The sequence below is a fragment of the Echeneis naucrates genome, chromosome 6, assembly GCF_900963305.1.
Source record: "Echeneis naucrates chromosome 6, fEcheNa1.1, whole genome shotgun sequence".
NCBI classification, from domain to species: domain Eukaryota; kingdom Metazoa; phylum Chordata; class Actinopteri; order Carangiformes; family Echeneidae; genus Echeneis; species Echeneis naucrates.
Window position 1 is genome coordinate 24,207,639 of NC_042516.1, and position 19,561 is coordinate 24,227,199.

Sequence of the window (19,561 nt, forward strand, 5' to 3'; positions counted from 1 at the left end):
TACTATATCTGATGGTATTATTTTAGAAATGTACACTCAACGGCCACTTTATTAGCTCGTTAACACTTAATTTCTAATCAGCCAATCACATGGCGGCAACTCAGTGCATTTAGGCATGTAGACATGGTCAAGACAATCTCCTGCAGTTCAAACCGAGCATCAGTATGGGGAAGAAAGGTGATTTGAGTGACTTTGAACGTGGCATGGTTGTTGGTGCCAGAAGGGCTGGTCTGAGTATTTCAGAAACTGCTGATCTACTGGGATTTTCACACACAACCATCTCTAGGGTTTACAGAGAATGGTCCAAAAAAGAAAAAATATCCAGTGAGCGGCAGTTCTGTGGGCGGAAATGCCTTGTTGATGCCAGAGGTCAGAGGAGAATGGCCAGACTGGTTCGAGCTGATAGAAAGGCAACAGTGACTCAAATAACCACCCGTTACAACCAAGGTAGGCAGAAGAGCATCTCTGAACGCACAGTTCGTCGAACTTTGAGGCAGATGGGCTGCAGCAGCAGAAGACCACACCGGGTGCCACTCCTTTCAGCTAAGAACAGGAAACTGAGGCTACAATTTGCACAAGCTCATCAAAATTGGACAATAGAAGATTGGAAAAACGTTGCCTGGTCTGATGAGTCTCGATTTCTGCTGCGACATTTGGATGGTAGGGTCAGAATTTGGCGTCAACAACATGAAAGCATGGATCCATCCTGCCTTGTATCAACGGTTCAGGCTGGTGGTGGTGGTGTAATGGTGTGGGGAATATTTTCTTGGCACCAATTGAGCATCGTTGCAACGCCACAGCCTACCTGAGTATTTTTGCTAACCATGTCCATCCCTTTATGACCACAATGTACCCAACTTCTGATGGCTACTTTCAGCAGGATAATGTGCCATGTCATAAAGCTGGAATCATCTCAGACTGGTTTCTTGAACATGACAATGAGTTCACTGTACTCAAATGGCCTCCACAGTCACCAGATCTCAATCCAATAGAGCATCTTTGGGATGTGGTGGAACGGGAGATTCGCATCATGGATGTGCAGCCGACAACTGCAGCAACTGTGTGATGCCATCATGTCAATATGGACCAAACTCTCTGAGGAATGCTTCCAGCACCTTGTTGAATCTATGCCACGAAGAATTGAGGCAGTTCTGAAGGCAAAAGGGGGTCCAACCCGTTACTAGCATGGTGTACCTAATAAAGTGGCCTTTGAGTGTAGATTCCCATTTTCTTATTTAATATTGGGTTTAAGAAATAAAACCATAAGAACCTTTTCTGGAGGTTTTAGTCACTGAAGCAATTAAAAACATGAGCAGAAAGAAATGGACCCGCTCCTGGTCCTCAGAGGATGTGCCAGCCTCGTGCCTCTTGTTTGCGGACCAGTTCTGGGTTTTTGCTCCGGTTTACTCTGTCCTTGGTTCTGTAACGGGTCGGGACTGACAGATGTTCCACCAGAAGAAGGTCCTCCTGTGCTGTGATGGCGCTCTTCACTTCGGCTGCAGCCTCGTCGTCATGGAGGAAAAGCTGCTGTAGGTTGACGGTCAGGTCATCCAGAGGTCGCTGCCGCCTCAGGCTCTTTGGATCCGCCCCTGGATCCTTCTTTTTAGACATTCTCTGGGACTGGATCCGGTGGACAGCGGTCAGCAGGGTCCGGTACTGTCGCTGACTGGAGCTGTCGCTCTTCAGGATGGCCTTCAGACGTCCTGTTGTCTTCATCCTGTGGACCAGCTCATGGACCACCGGCCCCTCATACAACCTGGACAGGATGAGGACAAAAGGAGCAGGGACATCAGGATCTGATCGGCTCACTGAGGAGACTTTTAGTTCATTAAATATGAAAAAATGTTTTCTAGTTTGGAAACGATGACAAATAAAACTGAATTAAATCGCTGACTTCATTAAACAATCTGCTTTTTTTGTCCCCCCGACTCATTCGTCAAATAATTCTGTACTTTTAACATTTCAGAACATTTGATTCATTCTTGAAGCCAAAAGATGAGAAGATTTCCGGGAGCACAAGATATTTGACGTGTTCAGAATCCTGGTGATCTGCCCCACATGCCCCTTGGGGGGCTTTAAAGTGCACAGACTCACCCTGCCAGCTGTGGTTCAGCTAGGGGGCAGCCCAGCAGCTGGTTCAGCTGGATGGCGTCCTTCATGCAGGCCTGCCATTGGTTGAAGGCGTGAGCCTCCATAAGATCCAGCTTTGGTCTCGAACAAATATTTCTATCTGCAACATCAAAAGATTCAAACTGAAAATTGTCAGTTTCTACTTTCTCTGCTTGTCTTGTTTCATCAGTGCCATACTTTCCAGCTCGTTCTCTCCTCAGTGATTATTCTAATCGGCAGCTTGGTTGTTGGGTACCTGCTCTGAGGTTCAGTCCCAACAGCAGCGCCTTCAGCAGCTTCTCGTCCGGTGTCGGCTTGGCGTTCTGCAGCCAGAAGCAGGTGACGGCCACCAGGAGGCGGAGATGGTCCCACAAGCAGTTCAGAGACGCCTCATCCACCTTCAGAGCCTCCAGAAGAACCTGCCGCCGCTCTGGGAGCGCCGCCTACAGGTGAGGAAGGTTTTAATCAATGACAGCAGCTCGTTTAGAAAAAGGTTGGCAGGTAATCGAGCTTCACCTGGTTCAGATTGCTGAGCGTCAGCCGCTGAGCGACCCCTTTGAAGGCCGGCTGGACTGGAGTGGATGTCAGCTGGAGGCCAACTCGGTCTCTCTCCTGCACCACCAGCGGACTCCCTCCACCCAGCAGCAGCCCATACATCACCTGGCGCAGTGGCCTGGACGTCAGGTTGGCGCTGGGCGTGTCTTTGTGCTCCACGTGGATGCTGAGGCTCATCCTCTGCATCTGCAGCACGTCCAGAACATCTCTGGTCAGCCGGGCCTGCGTCAGCGGCAGCCGGAGCCAGTCTGGGATGGGAACCGACACCTGTGGGGGGACAGAACGACCTGAACATTTCCACTCAATGATCGAGAGATGAGCGCCAAACGAACCCTGAATCACCTGTTTGGGGAGGGGCGGGGCTGTCCCCTTGGTGAAGAACACGTGGAGGGAGGAGGGGGGCAGCCTGTACTCCTCCATCCCCTGGAACAAGCTCTCCAGCACCTCTGCCTTTTTCTGCGGGCTCAGGCCTTCCATCAGCCCCACGGCGGCCTGCAGGGCGTCCCCCGGCTCCTGGAAGTCCTTCAGCCAGCAGAGCAGCCCCTCCAGGCTCCTCCACGTCTCACTGCCTGCTGGGGTGAACTCACCCCAGCTGATGGGCGTCCCCATCCTATGCAGCTTCACGTAGTCGTTCCCGGCCAAGACGGCCAAGGTGGGCAGCATCTTGCAGCTGATGCTGAAGCAGATGGAGAAGCTGGAGGTCCGGTAGCTCCTACAGGGGATGTATCGCTGCGAGCCCCTCTGCGTCACCTCCGTCCAGCTGAAATGCTTGATGGGCAGCAGCCCCGCAGAGAGGTCGAAAATGAAGAAGTCGCTGTCGTCGGAAAGAACCGGGCAGCCCAACTTATTGGCCAGAGCAGCAATCTCCTGGTCGGCCTCCCCGAAGCACTGGGCCACCGGGACCTCCAGCCGGGCCAGGCTCTGTTTGAACACCATCGTGGTGAGCGGCGGCAGGATGTTCTCATTCTTTCCCTCCACTGCTGCCTGGTGAGCTTTCCTGATCCGCCTCAAAATTCTCTGGGTCACAGTTTCAAGCTTCTTGTCGCTGGGATCCGTGCCGCCATCCAGCACCACGTAGGGAGAGATCTTGCAGTCTCGAAGGGTTCGGACAAAACTCTCGATCAGTTCCTCAAAGGCTCCATACTGACCACCGTGATTGTGGTCCAGACCTGAAAAATCCCCCAAAGAAAACAGCATGAATTGATTTCACGTTAATAACTGAGAGGAACCACCGGCCGGACCAGGACCAGGCTGGAGCTTCATGACCCAGTCACAGACCGTCCAGAACTGAAAACCAAATCCCCGAAGTCAGAAGTTCAACCGACGTAACAGAGGAACCCTAATCCAGATCCAGATCAGGTTCCTTGACCTCCCGAAAGCTTCAGAAACCAAGTCCAGACCGGTTACCTGTTCATGGAGGGTTTGGAAGTGGACCAGCAAGGATCACTGAATCTCTGAAGACCCAGTTCTCTTCAGGACGATGTTATAACACCGAACACTTCTGACTGCTCAGCTCTTTAAAGGAGGAAGTGTCTGTCTGTCTCACTGCCTGTCTGTCTGTCTGTCTGTCTGCCTATCTGTCTCTGCCTGCCTATCTCCTGTCTGTCTACCTGTCTGTCTGCCTGCCTATCTCCTGTCTGTCTGCCTGTCTGTCTGCCTATCTGCCTGTCTTTCTGCCTGCCTATCTCCTGTCTGTCTGTCTGCCTGCCTGTCTGTCTGCCTATCTCCTGTCTGTCCACCTGTCTGTCTGTCTGTCTACCTGTCTGTCTGCCTGCCTATCTCCTGTCTGTCTGCCTATCTCCTGTCTGTCTGTCTGTCTACCTGTCTGTCTGCCTGCCTATCTCCTGTCTGTCTGCCTGCCTATCTCCTGTCTGTCTGTCTGCCTGTCTGTCTGTCTACCTGTCTGTCTGTCTGCCTATCTCCTGTCTGTCTACCTGTCTGTATTTCTGCCTGCCTATCTCCTGTCTGTCTGTCTGCCTGCCTGTCTGTCTGCCTATCTCCTGTCTGTCTGCCTGCCTATCTCCTGTCTGTCTGTCTGTCTACCTGTCTGTCTGCCTGCCTATCTCCTGTCTGTCTGCCTATCTCCTGTCTGTCTGTCTGTCTACCTGTCTGTCTGCCTGCCTATCTCCTGTCTGTCTGCCTGCCTATCTCCTGTCTGTCTGCCTGTCTTCCTGCCTGTCTGTCACTACAGCAGCTGAAGTGACTTTCTCAGGTTAAAGTCCTGAAATGATCAGTTCATTCAATAAAACGTGTTTTAGTCCTGAATTTGTTTAAAAGTCACATTTTGTTGAACTTATTTAATAAACTTTAAATTTAATATTTAATGAAGGCAGTCCGGGTCCCACCTGATCTGTTGTACAGCAGATGCAGCAGGTTGTTGCCGTCCACCACCAGCTGACTGGTCCTGAACTGGACGTCCCGGTAAATCCGTCCGTGAGAGTCCAACAGCGAGCACAGTCCCTGGACACCCATCTCCGGTCTGAGTCCGAGCTCGGTACCGATCTCTGTCTTTGTACGGAGCCCGGAGCAGGATCCGTTTCTGTTTCCTTGAGTTTCACTTTCCTGACATCATCATCTACATCAGAGTAACCCGGAGCCCATGACTGCTGCGCGTGTGTGTGCGCGCATCTGACTGTCTGTGCGTGTGTGCGCGCGCGTCTGCCCATCTGCCTGCCTGCCTGCCTGTCTGTCTGTCTGCCTGCCTGTCTGCCTGCCTGCCTGTCTCCTGTCTGTCTGTCTGTCTGCCTGTCTCCTGTCTGTCTGTCTGCCTGCCTCCTGTCTGTCTGTCTGCCTGTCTCCTGTCTGTCTGTCTGCCTGCCTCCTGTCTGTCTGTCTGCCTGCCTCCTGTCTCCTGTCTGTCTGTCTGTCTGTCTGCCTGTCTCCTGTCTGTCTGTCTGCCTGCCTGTCTCCTGTCTGTCTGTCTGTCTGTCTGCCTGCCTGCCTGTCTCCTGTCTGTCTGTCTGTCTGCCTGTCTCCTGTCTGTCTGTCTGCCTGCCTCCTGTCTCCTGTCTGTCTGTCTGTCTGTCTGCCTGTCTCCTGTCTGTCTGTCTGTCTGTCTGTCTGCCTGCCTCCTGTCTGTCTGTCTGTCTGTCTGCCTGCCTCCTGTCTGCCTGCCTGCCTGCCTGTCTCCTGTCTGTCTGTCTGCCTGTCTGTCTGCCTGTCTCCTGTCGGATCTTTTCCCAAAATAAAAGCTGCAAAGTCGCGTGTTCAGTAAAGTTACTGATGAAAACGCCTCAATTTAATCTTTCATGTAAAAATGTTTCATTTCAAAATAAGTCGATCATATAAACAAAACTCCGATGTGACGTCATCACACCAGTTTCTAAATGTCAGATTGGGAAACGATACCAAAAGAAAAACTCACTAAAAGATACACAACACTACAAAAATCTACACAATAAGTACAATCCGTATTTTAAAAATCATTTCTATTTCACGTCCAAACTCGGGAAGTGTGAGAGAAACATCACAACACAACACATCACATCACAACACAACACAACACAACACAACACAACACATTACAACACATCACAACGCATCACAACACATCACAACACAACACATCACAACACAACACAACACATCACAACACAACACAACACATCACAACACATCACAACGCATCACAACACATCACAACACATCACAACACAACACAACACAACACATCACAACACATCACAACGCATCACAACACAACACAACACATCACAACACAACACAACACATCACAACACATCACAACACATCACAACACAACACAACACATCACAACACAACACAACACATCACAACACATCACAACGCATCACAACACATCACAACACATCACAACACAACACAACACAACACATCACAACACATCACAACGCATCACAACACAACACAACACATCACAACACATCACAACACATCACAACACAACACAACACATCACAACACATCACAACACAACACAACACATCACAACGCAACACAACACAACACATCACAACAGATCACAACAACACATCACCACAGCTTCCTCCAGGAACAGGAAGTACTGGCGGCTGAGGGCTGCTGTGTGTTGTGAGATTCAAGATCACGACATCGATGAAGTTTGTTGAAGATATAAAAAAAAAAGGTGACACTTTATCTCAGAGTGGAAAATATTAATGACCAAAACAACTTCTCCGTTATTGACAGTAAACATTTTTAGAAATCACATTTTTCATTCAAAAGTCTACTTTTTGTTGTTTTTATTCTTATTATTTACTTTTTATCTGATTATGTCGACTTCAAGTAAAATGTTGATCTGTTGATATTTATCATTCAGTCATCTTCTTTTTTCCCACGCAGTCTCGGCTCGTTAACGCATCACCTGTGAGACGTTCAGGTTCCTAGGTCACGTGGGCCAACCGATCTTCGGATCCTACCGGAGCTATAAGAGCCCAGCACACCCCCGGTAGAACCGCCCCTTCCCTCCGGTATGTCTCCGGTCTGTGTCCCGACGACTCGCTGCTTCCTCCCGCGGGTCTTCCCCGGCCTGCCCCCCGCCATGCAGCGGTGCTTCAGCCTGGATGTCCCGGCCCCGCTGCTCCGGACTCAGAGCTACGTGGACGGCCGCTGGCTGCCGGCGGCCTCGGTGTTCCCCGTCCTGGACCCGGCCACCGGCCGGGAGATCGCCCGGGTTGCGGACTGCGGTCCGGCCGAGGCCCGGCGGGCCGTGGAGGCCGCCTACCGGGCCTTCTCCTCCTGGAAGCAGTTCACAGCCAAGGTACCGGGGATCCGAACAAAACCAGAGAAACGTTTTCTCCTCCAGGAAGCTCGTTTTAGACTCCGTCGCCGCCAACACTCCGCTCGAAAACTGTTTATTTCTTATACTTCTTTAATATCCGCTCAGAAAACCGACAAAATGACGTCACAGACGAAATCTTACCGACCGACGGGAGTCAGACTTTAATTCGGCTGAAACGAAATTCACAAAGAAAGTTCAGATAAAATCAGAAGTGCAGTTTTTCATCAGCTGCCGCATCAATGATTAAAAGCATCTTTTTAACGAACTACACGTGAAGGTGACATTCAGGCTGATCGGTGTGTGCAGCTCTCTTCATCTAACGGGTGTTAATCAATAAACTACAAACTGAGACTGAAAACACAAACTGAGGCTGAAAACAACAAACTGAGACTGAAAACAAAAAACTGAGACTGAAAACAACAAACTGAGACTGAAAACAACAACAAACTGAGACTGAAAACAACAACAAACTGAGACTGAAAACTACAAACTGAGACTGAAAACAACAACAAACTGAGACTGAAAACAACAAACTGAGACTGAAAACAACAAACAGAGACTGAAAACAACAAACTGAGGCTGAAAACACAAACTGAGACTGAAAACACAAAACTGAGACTGAAAACACTCGGAGCAGAGTTCGGTCAGCCGAACATCAGCAGATCAAAACTAAACCTTTTATTCATAAAACCAAATTATTATTATTATTTTTTTTTGGTTATCTGCAAGTTAACACAATCAGACATCAGACAACACAACACGAAGAGAGCCAAACAACCTGAGTGTGTGTGTGTGCGTCACATTGTGAGAACATTAACTCGTGTTGCCTGAATCTGATGTGGGTCAGTGATTGTGAGTCCATCACAGTCGGTTAAACTTTTCCTTCAGACCAGAAAGACAAAGTCCGTCTGGCTCCTTAAAGGGACGATTTACCCAAAACACCCATCAGCTGCGTGTCCTCTTAGTGAGGTCTTCTTCTTCTGTCTCCCCTCCAGGAGAGGAGCATCCTGCTGAGGAAGTGGTTCGACCTGATGACGCTGCACAAAGAGGACCTGGCCAAACTGATCACATTCGAATCTGTGAGTGTCACGACAGGAAAGCGAACAGGCCTGTCCACTTACTTTTGGCCAGCTGGTGTGTGGCTTAATGTCCAGCTGTGAGACGTTTGCAGAAATAACATTTTAACAGCAGCGTCCTGTTACTGTCAATGATCCACCGATGAACACCGAGGACGCTTCCTGGGGGGCCTGTGGATGACTGACGGTGGTGTATTCTGTCTCCGTCTCTGATGTCCAGGGGAAGCCCATGAAGGAGTCTCTGGGGGAAATCACGTACTCGGCCTCCTTCCTGGAATGGTTCTCTGAGGAGGCGCGGCGAGTTTATGGCGACATCGTCCCCTCGCCAGCCAAGGACAGAAAGATCTTCCTCCTTAAACAGCCGGTGGGCGTCGCCTCCATCATCACCCCGGTGAGCAGCCAATGAGGAGCCTTGGTGTTGTGCTGAGATGTGACTGAAGCTGCTCTTCAGGTCTGTAGAGTTTCCTGTTTCAGACGTCAGATGGAATAAATGTCCTTTATTAGAGCGTCCAGTAACAAAGTTACACAAACACACACACAACAATTATACTTTTCTTTTCACCGATACGGTTGATACAGTCGTATTATTGTGTTATGAGTGATGCTATGAATGCAAAGTATAAGTAACAGTGGTCCCAATACTGAGCCCTGTGGCACGCCATCATAATCTGCTGAAGGGAGTCAGGGGAATACAATGGACAGATCGTTATGATGTCGGGAGAACAAAGACAGATTTCCAGATACGAATATGAAAGATTTAGAAGTTTAGAGGTGACGTCATGAAATCAGCAGCCATCTTTAAAAATCTGCCTGATTTGGATTCCTGACTACGAGTCCCAGCGCTTTGTGAGCATCAGAGATCAGAAGTGAGGGAAGGTTAACTGAACAGACTTTGACAGAGTGAACAAAGATGATGATGCACTAAAAGGCTGATTAAATAAATGTAGGATTGCTGCTTTGAGAATCAATGACATGTACGGACATCAACATCTTTGATGTCCAGATTAATATTTTAGTCTTTCAGTGTTGGATTGTTCAGGTTGTCTTCAAGCTTCACTGAGGAACCACTCAGGATTCAGGAAATCAAATTAAAACAGCAAAATTTGAATCGCCTCCTCATGTTTATATTAAAATAATATTTAATGGGAGAACCTGCTGCAGAAGCAACACGAAGAGTCAAATGGCGTCCTCAGAGATTTAGAGAGGACTGCTCACTTTTCACCATCAAGTTTTTAGTTTTTATCAAAGAAACAAAAAGTTGTTGGACGTATTGAGAATATCTGAATCAGTTGTGTTTTTGTTGTGTTGATGTCAAATGAACCTGAAACAGTCCAGCAGACTGAGGCTGCTTCTGTTTGGTGGATCGTCAGTTTGGATCCAGAACCAGTTCAGTTAAATTTATTGTAATTAACGTTGTCGTGTTGTGTCACAGTGGAACTTCCCCAGCGCCATGATCACCAGGAAGGTGGGGGCCGCCCTCGCCGCCGGCTGCACAGTGGTGGTGAAGCCGGCGGAGGACACGCCGCTGTCGGCGCTCGCTCTGGCCGAGGTCAGTCCGGCTGTCTGAAAACTGAAGCTTTCTCCTGATTTCTCCTGACTTTACACACAAATTACACAACTTACACAAAAGTGTCTGAAAAAAAGACTCAGACAAGACCAGATCAAACCGGTCCAACTGAAAACCTCCTGGAAAGATCAAATGTGAGATCAGAAAGTCAAATCAGATCAGATCACATTTATTTATCAAGCCCCAAATCATAACAAAGATACATGGAGGCACTTCACACACAGAGCAGGCCTGATTATTTAGAGACCAACAGATCAGTTCCAGAATCAGTCCTGGTGGTGATGTCATCGGTAAACTCTGTGTTCACTTCCTGTCTGCAGCTGGCAGACCAGGCGGGGATCCCAGCGGGGGTCTTTAACGTGGTCCCCTGCTCCAAAGAGAAGACCCCGTCGGTGGGGCAGATCCTCTGCACCGACCCCCTGGTGGCCAAGATCTCCTTCACCGGCTCCACGGCCACCGGCAAGGTCAGACCTGAAGACTGGTTCTGGTCCTGGTCCAGGATTGGGTCCAGAATAAGTCGGCCTGTTCCTGTGACGGTTACATAAAGGTTTAAAGATGATGATGTCACACACACTGTTTACTACTGTCAGGTGTTGCTGAAAATGGCTGCCGACACTGTGAAGAAGGCGTCCATGGAGCTGGGTGGCCACGCCCCCTTCATTGTGTTCGACAGTGCTGATGTGGACATGGCGGTGGGCGGAGCCATGGCGTCTAAGTTCAGGAACTCTGGACAGGTGAGTGACTGATCACCGGTCAGGTTATTGATCAGCTGTTAAAATGCAGCAGATGGATTCTGGTTCACCGAAACTAGGAAATGACTAACTACACTCCTTCCTCTTCCTCCTCTGGTAGACGTGTGTATGTTCCAACCGTTTCCTGGTTCAGAGCGGCATCTACGATCGGTTCATGGACAAACTGGGCCGAGCGATGGACGCCGAGCTCCGCCTGGGTCACGGCTCGGAGCCCGACACCACCCAGGGGCCGCTCATCAATGCCAGAGCGGCAGAGAAGGTGAATGGCGAAGCTGTGGCGAGGTCTGAGGTGGGATGATCCGGACTGCTTCTTCACGAAGGTCTCTGTCCTCCAGGTGCTCCACCAGATATCGGACGCCGTGTCCCGGGGAGCCAAGGTGTTGAGGGGCGGGAAGCGTCTGGACGGGTCCTTCGTGGAGCCGACCCTGTTGTCCGACGTCACCACAGACATGCTCTGCCTGCAGGAGGAGACCTTCGGCCCGGTGCTGCCCGTCCTCAGGTCTGTGCGCCACCGGGATTCATCCGCTGCTGAAAATAGTTCCCATCAAACATGCTCCTTTTTGCCAACATTCAAAATTAACTGTAAATTTAACTGTAAACTGATTAATAGAAAAAAGAATCCAACTGATTACAAATTTGGAAAATTAAATTTCAAATTAAATGAAAAGCAGCACAGAAGAGTATCAACAAAGTTAGTCAAAGATTGGACCTGGACCTGGTCTGTGACGTGAAGATTCCTTCTGTCTGATGATCGTCAGGAAACGTTTTAACAATTAGTTTCCTTTTTTTGTCAGAAGTAAACAACTTAAAACGAAACAGCTGCAGAGAATCTTCAAAAAAAATATTTTTTCGACACAGAAGCATTAAAATAAGGATGAAGAGCTGAAGGTGACGTCCTTTTTCCTTCATTATGAAACTCGGATTCTGTTTGTTTTGCAGGTTTAACTCAGAGGAAGAAGCTCTGGCCATCGCTAACGCCTCCAACGTTGGACTGGCAGGTCGGTTCCAAACTGAATGTAGGAGATTCATAATGAAGTGTGAACTCTCAGCTAAATATGTTTTATTCTCTTCCTATTGTATCTTGTTGTTTTACTAAAACTGATGAATTCATAGTTTGACAGTTCTGGATTCTGGATGAAAACCAAACTAAAGAGCAGACTGCAGATGAATCAGATTCAGATCCATTTTATTTTTTGGAAGAAGTTGGTTTGAATGCTGAAAATTCTGGAGCTGACCTTTTAATCCTTTTAAATAAATTCAGACAGAAAATACTGATATTGATAATTAATGGCTGATCAGGTGAAATGTGCCGTCAGAACTACGGAGACTTCTGAACCTGAAAGCAGTGATGTATCTGATCTCTCCCGTTTTTTTTTTCCCCCCCTCCTCAGGTTATTTGTACTCGCAGGACGTGAGTCAGCTCTGGCGGGTGTTGGAGGCGATGGAGACGGGAATAGTTGGGGTGAACGAGGGTCTGCTGTCGACCCCCGAGGCGACCTTCGGTGGGGTCAAGCAGTCGGGTTTGGGCCGCGAGGGCTCCAAGTACGGAATCGAAGAGTATCTGGAGGTGAAGTACGTGTGCTTCGGAGGCCTGAAACCCTGAACCAGGACGGAGCGCCATCCTCGTGTTCAACTTCACATCATCATTCATGATGTTGATGCTTTTTAATGACAAACACCTGCAGTACAACAATCCAACAAAAAGTTCAACCAACAGCTTTGATAGAATCTCAATCTGCTCAAATAGCCCATAATAATAATAATAATAATAATAATGATAATCATGGAGGTTTTACTGTAAAAATGAACATAGTCCAGAGTTTTTAGATGAAAGTCGTTTGTGTGTAAAATGAGGAAATAAAACAGGAAGTTGTCAGTTTTTACCTTTTTTCTTTAAATCTTTCATTGAAGGTTTTTTTTCTGCCGGTTGATTGACATTATTTCGTCTCCATGGTGATGGAATTTTGTTTAAAACAGAAAAGGAAAAAAATTATTTGACTGTGACAGAAGTTAAAAAGCACAAAATAGTTTTTTGTCGTAAAAACTGTATTAATAATTAAAATTTCTGGAATATTTTTTTTAATCATTGAAAACGCTGTTCACAACCATAAACATCACAAACAGGCTCTTTAAAAATTGAAGTCGTGTGCCAAATACAAAGTAACTGGTGTATTAGTTGCTTCGTTTGTCTGTTAGATTTAATCTTGAGTTCGTGGTCTGAACTTTGTCTGCATGCAGCTCATTAATCGATCCCATTAATGTGTGGAATTGGAATAGATCTGTGAGAGATGTTGGCATTAATGAAAACATTCCTCCTGTAATCCCGTTTAGAGGACGTTATTCTGCCCTTCACTGTTCAGTTTGTACAGCTGACTGTTTCTAACAGAAGTCTCATTTGTCCTGATTGTAATATTTGTACTTGTAGTTACTTGATGTAAAAACATAAATGTAATTTTATTTTTATTTCTACAGCGATCGTGCAATAATTACATAATGTGAATTTTTATGGCAGAAAAAATAACGCTGACCTGAAACTTAAAATAAATAACACAATAAAATTGTCGTAATGAAATGAAGACGTGGTTATCTTGTCAAAGTGTCCAGATAATTTGAGCAGATGGTGGTTGGGAGATGTTTTGTCTCATCAGTAAGCTGAAGCTTTCTGTCCATTTGAGCTTTTTGTGTTTGGCCTCAAAGATGAGCGGCCGTTTCACTGACAGGAGGCGGACATTTTGTCTTCTGAATGTGCTAAGCTAGCAGTGTCTCCCTGCGTCGTTGGTCTGAACCTGTCTGATCCGGGCCTGGATCCGCTCAGCTGCTCGGCTCGGAGCACGACGAGCCAGGTTGTAAAACAAAGTCTGCAAAAATCGCAGAATGTTGTCGATATTTTGATGTTTCCATGGATCCAGTTTGTCGGTCCTCAGAAAGAGTTTTCCTCTGAAGAGGGTTCATTGGACCTCCTGGAGGTTCAGAGGGCGGCCCTCCTCCAGTTTACATCAGCAGCTCGACCAACCGTCAGCCGAAGGCGTTCCCGTTGCGGGCGGCCTGCGCGCTGAGCCGGTTCGTGCCACGGACCGGTCGGTCCCGGCTGAAGATGGTGTCCTGGTCGCTGTCCAGCTCCGACTCCGACATCATCAGGCTGGAGTTGTGCTCCGTGCTGCGGTGTTTGATGCCTGCGGAGGAGAAGAGCTGAGAAATCCTCCACATGGACCACAAACACAAACTGAGCTGAAGTGACTCACTGAATTTGGGTCGAAGCTCCACCCGCTCCTGCTCGTCCATGTTGTCCAGGATGGTGTATTTGGTTTTCTTCCTCACTTTGGTTTGTCTCCTCCTGAACAGGCAGAACACAGACTGTACTGAAGTCTATGGGAAAACGTCCCTCCTCCTCCTCAGCTCTGACGGTTAAATCATCGACATGTGGATTTGCACCCCGGCTGTGTTCAGGATTCTAACGGAAAGCAGTGAATGTGTGTTAACCTCTTGCAGCAGCAGATGAAGGTCCAGCTCAGCGACAGGATGACGACCACGAGCAGGAAGCTGGTCAGGATGACGTACAGGACTCGCCACTCTGACGGGACACGACAGTTAGACAGAGCTGCAGCTGATCACAGCGTGAGTTCAGAAATGCAGAAACAGATGTGACACACGGATTAAAAATCTCTCCCAAACTCAAAGTTCAGTGATCTCATCCGTCCTCCATGCAAATAAACTGAGTTTCTAAAATCATTTTAATATGCGTGGAAATAATAAAAAAAAATCAAGTTTAATTGATGGAACGTGTTGAACTCAGTATGATTTTTACCACAGTTGCTCTCTCCGTCTCCGAGGTAACGCCGGATCAGGTTTTCGGTCCAGAAGGGGTCACAGGTGCAGACCTTGGTGATCGGATCACACTGACCGCGACCCGAACAGCGAAGAAGACACACTGAAGGACGCGTCAGAAACAGTCAAACAGTTTGAGCTGAAGAAATCATTCAAACTGCTTTAAAAAACACTTGACATGGACCGGGATCTGGTCTGGACCAGGACCAGACCTGGACCGGACCTGGACCTGGACTCACAGACAGTGTCGACTCGGAGGACTCTGAACAGAAGGTAGTCGCTCTTCTCTCGCAGCAGCTGGTTCCTCAACAGAACAACCAACCTGGAGCCGGACAGCGGCCCCGAGGGGCCCCAGACTGAGAACCGCAACACAGTGCTGCACAAACAAGACAACAACAAACAGCAGATCAATCAGGATTCAGACGTTTCTTGACCAAAACATCAAATCAGTCGGCCAGGCGGGTGAAGCTGTCCTCCGGTACCTGAGGTGGGAGTGTCCCTGCAGAGCTCGGACCTGGATGTCTCCGTCCAGGACGTGCAGCAGAGCGGCGAGCTGCCGGACCAGCGTGTCCTTCTGAGCCAGACTGACCTGAGACACCGACACCAGCATCTCCAGCTCCACCTCCTCCCCTCCGCCCGGCTCTATGGAGACACAGGAGGGACAAATGTCACTCCCCCAGAAGGACAAACCGAACTTCCTGTCCCCCTCTGGGCAGACTTCCTGTCCTACCTGGGCGGACCTCCACGGTGGCGGTGGCGGTGTTGGAGCGGCCCTGGGCGTCCGTCACCCTCAGCTGGAACAGGTAGGTTCCTTCAACCAGGTTGGCCAAATACAGCGAGGCCTGCGTGTCGGAGCCGTACAGCACATCCTGCAGTTAACCAGGTCGATTATCGGACAGGAGAATCAAAAATAAAGTTCAGGCCTGATCTGATCTGCGATCCAGTTCTGGTGGATCTGGTGCACTGACCCCGGCAGCAGGACTCTGGCTGTCTCTGACCCACAGGTAGTGGACCTCGGTCTGGTCTCCGTCAGTCATGGAGCCGCAGAGCACCAGGGAGTTGTTGGGCAGCGTCAGGCTGTGGCTGCCGCTGGCGTGGGCGACCGGAGGGGGCGTCCTCGCTGCGGGAGGAAGGAACAAACATGGCAGTCGATAACGTGACTGAAGCTGAGAGCTGGAAAGGCTGAAGGAACACGCCCACCTTCCTGGACCCGCACGGTCAGCGAGGCGCTATCTGTCGCCCCCTCCTGGTCGGACACAGTCAGTCTGAAGGTGTAGCGTCCCACCCGCAGGCCTGTCGCCATGGCAACGGCCTGATCCACATCCTTCATCTTTAATCCAGGAGGACCGCTGGAATCAACACATCATGAACAAAAACATCTGTGTGTGACACTCTGTGTGTGTGGGTTTGTGCGTCTGCGTCACCTGATGGCGTCCCAGTGGTAACTGATGACGCCGCTGTCGTCGGTGCTTCCGCTGCCGTTCAGCAACAAGCTGCTCACAGGAAGGACCAACTTCCTGTCAGGACCCACGACAGCGACCGGACCATGGTTTGACCTCTGACCTCCTGACAGGAACAAACTCACTTACATCAGATTTTGTCTTTCAGATGAAGCATCATGTTGGCTTTTATTTTACTGTGTTTGTTTTAGAATTATTTCATGAGAAATGATAATGAACTGTTTTTGAATTGTTTGTAAGATAGTTTAAATATTTTTATTAATATTCTTGTTTGATGGAAAGTTTATCTGTTTATGAGCTTCAGTCACTGCAGGCCGTTTGTTTCTTATTTATAAAGCTACTGTGTCGACAATTAAAACACAACAGTCTAATCTCAGTAAAAACACACTTTTATGATTTTTAGTTTTCTCTTTAACTTCAGTTGAAAAATTTGTTCTGATAATAAAAAACATGTTTTTTTTGGAGCGACACGATGGACCAGTGGAAAGTGTTTGTGCAGGTTTACCGGACTCATCTGCTGCAGAGGATCCCGTTCTGACTGCTGAGGTGGTGGGGGGGTCGGAGGTCATGGCTCCAGCTGGGGGGTGGGGCGTGGCCAATGGGGCGCTGGATGCTGATTGGAGCATCTTCACCACAACTACGAAGAACGAAGAACAAACACTGATGATTGACGGCGAATGAGGATTGATGGAGGGTTTGTGACTTTGTGTATTTTCATACCAGTTGTGTGTTCAGAGGAAACTGAAGGTTTAACTGTCAGCTCTTTGTGTTCAACAACTTTCGGAGAAAACGTCATTAGATCTGCAGCTGAAGGAGAAAAGAAGATTTTTGATCTTTACCGACCAATAAAACGGCAGAAAATTAACCAAATCTACAGACACACAAACACGTTGAACAGGAAACTCTGGAGTGTCAGCCAGTTTTTCTGTAGAACAATAAAATGTTCAGATGAACAACGTGTCTGAATGTTCAATACGACGTCACACTGTACCCGACTGTGCCGTCGTGCTGCTGGGCCAATGGGGGCTGGTGGGAGTGGGAGTGAAGCTCCTTATAAGGTCTGGGGGGGCGGAGTCAGTGGGTGATGTCAGTGATGGAGACACAGTGATGATCTTTGTCTTGGTCTGTAAAACCAAACAAGCAAATGAAATATTCAAAATGCCTGAAACAAAAAAACAGTCAAACAGCCAACCGATGTTAGCTCCTTTGCAAACTTTAAAGTTTAAGTTCAAACAACTAAAATCAACTTCAGTCTGCAGTTTAGCAGTTTAGCTAGCTAACATTCAACCCTCAAATATGAATACAAGTGTGATGATGTTGGCGAACACTGGAAACCAACTTTCATGTTTTGATGACGGAAACCATCTTTGTTTTCATTCAGGTTAAAATGAAGCTCATTAATTTCATCACTCACTGTTTCCTCTGTAGCAGCAGCAGCAGCATCAGTTGGCCTCCTGGTTCCGTCCTCGTCTTCCTGGCTGACAATCCCCTCAGAGGACGCTCTGATTGGGGCTCCACTCTCCTCTGGTGGCCCCGCCTCCTGACCCTGCTCAGCCTCTGATTGGTTGAAGCCATCTTTTCCCATCAAAGTCAACTGCTCGGTCCTCACTTCCCCGTCTGCCACGCTACCAGGCCTCTCCTCAGGGCCGGCCTCTGAGTAGTCCAGGTCCAGGATCCCGGGCTTAGGGAAGTCCTGCCGGGGCCCGTTGAAGAAGGCCAGATCTTTCAGGGCCTCCAGGTCTCCGGGGACCTCAGAGGACCGAGACAGGGGCCTCCAGCGGCCACCGTATGGCTCCCCTCGCACCAGAGACTGAAGGACAAGCGTCTGTGGAGACGCCCTCTGCAGGAAGACCAGGAAGGAGTCAGCGCCCGGTCTCTCCTGCGGCTGGCAGTTCGCCCTCTGCTGGCAGCTCAGGATGTAGCAGCGGCCCTTAAACAGCCAGGCCAGGTCGTACCCTGGCAGGTCGCAGCACGCCGCCACGCACTGCGGCAACGACGACACGCCGGGTATCCACATTATCCCGCTGCTCTCCACCGCTGGAGACACCACGGCCTCGGAGAAGGTCGCCCCCTGCCAGCACTGAGACACCGCCGCAGCTGCAACAGGAAACACTTCTCATCAGTTCATAAGGTTTCTAAACACACATCATAAAAAATAAGCACGATGCGTTTGTGGAAGTTCATACCTTCAACACTGAGCAGCAGCAGCAGCAGCAGAAATGTTTTCTCCCACATGGTCCCTGAAACAAACGCACCCCAAATTCACAAACACAAACAGGAAACAGAACTCAAACTGTCACATCAAATATTTATCATTACATATCATTTTTCACTTATGTCAAGTATTTCACCTTCATGTATCGTTACGTGTATTTTAGGTCTTACTTTGGCTGATTCCTTCTGTCTTTTTGTGCCAAAACAAATTTACAAAAACAGAATTTAATATTCAACTTTTTGATTTTAGATCTCACTGATTTGGTGTAAACTGCATCCAACTTATTAGTATTATGTTCTAATGTGGACGCTCCTGGTCAGAGCGCAAAAAAAAAAAAACTGAAGTCATCAAAAGATGAGATGGTCAAGATGGCCGCCAGGAAGCCGGAAGTGGGGGGAAGAAAAATCTGTCCATGCCATCAGAATATTCACATAAACTTATTTCGCTCTGTGTTTTGTTAAAAAATATTTTCATCAGTTAAAATTACGTCAACAAAAAGTGTGTTTTTAAAAAATGAAGACTAAATTCCTGACGGAGGTTTTTGGGGGATTCTCATTGGAGGCTCAATGAAACACAAACAGCCACCTCACGTGATGCTCTTCATTATGGCGTCGACAGTTTCAGCACCACCCCGCCGGCGGACAGCTCCGTCGGGAGCCCCGCCCCGCCGGAGGAGCCGGCCCGTTCGGTGTCCGAAAACAAACGCACCTTCATGACTCCGCAAAGATGCGACACGTTTTAATGACACAAAACCGAAACGTTTTCCAGAATCTGTCAGAAAACTGCACAAATTAGACTAAAAACGGTAAACGACAGAACACAGCCCAACACAGCTTCTGGATCTGTGAGTTCCACCTTAAATCCGACATGATGAAGTGATCCGGTTCTGCCGTCTTTTTGTCGGTCCAATTAAAACCCTGAAACACACCTGGACCTCCAGCTCACCTGTCCGTCCCAGCCGGTCAGCCTGCAGGCCTGATGACGGGAGCTCTGTGAGGATTCACCTGTCTCATCCTGAGGATGATGATGACGGTGATGAAGAAGAAGAGCCAGCAAAAACCAAACAGCTCACATCCGGCCATCACCTTCAAAGTAAAAGCGTTAAAAACATGACGAATTCTTCACACAGAGTAAACAGTCAGACACCCTGAGGGGAGTTTATATTTATATCTCATTTTGTTAAATAAAGCACATTTTGAAATCAAATGGAGACAATTTTATA

At 48.4% G+C, this 19,561-nt stretch overlaps 4 protein-coding genes across 5 annotated transcripts; 1 reads left to right on the plus strand and 3 right to left on the minus strand.

Annotated features, from left to right (window-relative positions):
• Positions 1-1,117: 1,117 nt before the first annotated feature.
• On the minus strand, positions 1,118-5,379 carry aste1a (asteroid structure-specific endonuclease 1a). Of its 2 annotated transcripts, none has more exons than XM_029504951.1 (6): positions 5,010-5,379; positions 3,007-3,833; positions 2,626-2,931; positions 2,366-2,552; positions 2,095-2,230; positions 1,118-1,756 (listed from the first exon to the last, which is right to left on the minus strand). In XM_029504951.1, the coding sequence occupies exons 1-6, from the start codon at positions 5,134-5,136 to the stop codon at positions 1,342-1,344; spliced, it is 1,998 nt and encodes a 665-aa protein (XP_029360811.1). In that variant the 5' UTR covers positions 5,137-5,379; the 3' UTR covers positions 1,118-1,341. The 2 variants fall into 2 exon arrangements, with proteins under 2 accessions (XP_029360811.1, XP_029360809.1); XM_029504949.1 differs by adding an exon at positions 2,274-2,320 and having other exon boundaries at positions 2,095-2,211; positions 2,370-2,552; positions 2,626-3,833.
• A 1,669-nt stretch (positions 5,380-7,048) lies between these two features.
• Positions 7,049-12,764, plus strand: aldh5a1 (aldehyde dehydrogenase 5 family, member A1 (succinate-semialdehyde dehydrogenase)). Its single transcript, XM_029504535.1, has 10 exons — positions 7,049-7,423; positions 8,440-8,523; positions 8,741-8,911; positions 9,953-10,069; positions 10,408-10,551; positions 10,678-10,821; positions 10,940-11,098; positions 11,175-11,338; positions 11,779-11,837; positions 12,231-12,764. Exons 1-10 carry the CDS (start codon positions 7,136-7,138, stop codon positions 12,440-12,442), a joined length of 1,542 nt encoding a protein of 513 aa, XP_029360395.1. The 5' UTR covers positions 7,049-7,135; the 3' UTR covers positions 12,443-12,764.
• Positions 12,765-13,676: 912 nt separating this feature from the next.
• On the minus strand, positions 13,677-16,865 carry LOC115045278 (dyslexia-associated protein KIAA0319-like). Its single transcript, XM_029504884.1, has 12 exons — positions 16,845-16,865; positions 16,630-16,761; positions 16,089-16,230; positions 15,865-16,013; positions 15,633-15,784; positions 15,395-15,533; positions 15,147-15,306; positions 14,904-15,040; positions 14,645-14,767; positions 14,320-14,410; positions 14,082-14,173; positions 13,677-14,012 (listed from the first exon to the last, which is right to left on the minus strand). The coding sequence occupies exons 2-12, from the start codon at positions 16,748-16,750 to the stop codon at positions 13,855-13,857; spliced, it is 1,464 nt and encodes a 487-aa protein (XP_029360744.1). The 5' UTR covers positions 16,751-16,761; positions 16,845-16,865; the 3' UTR covers positions 13,677-13,854.
• An 809-nt stretch (positions 16,866-17,674) lies between these two features.
• Positions 17,675-19,338, minus strand: LOC115044699 (dyslexia-associated protein KIAA0319-like). Its single transcript, XM_029503864.1, has 4 exons — positions 19,285-19,338; positions 18,311-18,364; positions 17,754-18,221; positions 17,675-17,679 (listed from the first exon to the last, which is right to left on the minus strand). Exons 2-4 carry the CDS (start codon positions 18,357-18,359, stop codon positions 17,675-17,677), a joined length of 522 nt encoding a protein of 173 aa, XP_029359724.1. The 5' UTR covers positions 18,360-18,364; positions 19,285-19,338.
• Between the last annotated feature and the right edge of the window lie 223 nt (positions 19,339-19,561).

Excerpts from the sequence above, each read along its gene's own strand:
- aste1a (XM_029504949.1), bottom strand. The coding sequence starts at position 5,136 with ATGGGTGTCCAGGGACTGTGCTCGCTGTTGGACTCTCACGGACGGATT. Across the intron at positions 2,321-2,369 it reads TGTTGGGACTGAACCTCAGA|AACGAGCTGGAAAGTATGGC; the intron begins GCAGGTACCCAA and ends CACTGAGGAGAG. Across the intron at positions 1,757-2,094 it reads GCTGAACCACAGCTGGCAGG|GTTGTATGAGGGGCCGGTGG; the intron begins GTGAGTCTGTGC and ends CATCCTGTCCAG.
- aldh5a1 (XM_029504535.1), top strand. The coding sequence starts at position 7,136 with ATGTCTCCGGTCTGTGTCCCGACGACTCGCTGCTTCCTCCCGCGGGTC. Across the intron at positions 8,524-8,740 it reads AACTGATCACATTCGAATCT|GGGAAGCCCATGAAGGAGTC; the intron begins GTGAGTGTCACG and ends TCTGATGTCCAG. Across the intron at positions 8,912-9,952 it reads TCGCCTCCATCATCACCCCG|TGGAACTTCCCCAGCGCCAT; the intron begins GTGAGCAGCCAA and ends GTTGTGTCACAG.
- LOC115045278 (XM_029504884.1), bottom strand. The coding sequence starts at position 16,750 with ATGCTCCAATCAGCATCCAGCGCCCCATTGGCCACGCCCCACCCCCCA. Across the intron at positions 14,768-14,903 it reads CCTCCGAGTCGACACTGTCT|TGTGTCTTCTTCGCTGTTCG; the intron begins GTGAGTCCAGGT and ends CGCGTCCTTCAG. Across the intron at positions 14,411-14,644 it reads AGACGGAGAGAGCAACTGTG|AGTGGCGAGTCCTGTACGTC; the intron begins GTAAAAATCATA and ends GTGTCCCGTCAG.
- LOC115044699 (XM_029503864.1), bottom strand. The coding sequence starts at position 18,359 with ATGTGGGAGAAAACATTTCTGCTGCTGCTGCTGCTGCTCAGTGTTGAA. Across the intron at positions 18,222-18,310 it reads GCTGCTGCTCAGTGTTGAAG|CTGCGGCGGTGTCTCAGTGC; the intron begins GTATGAACTTCC and ends TTCCTGTTGCAG.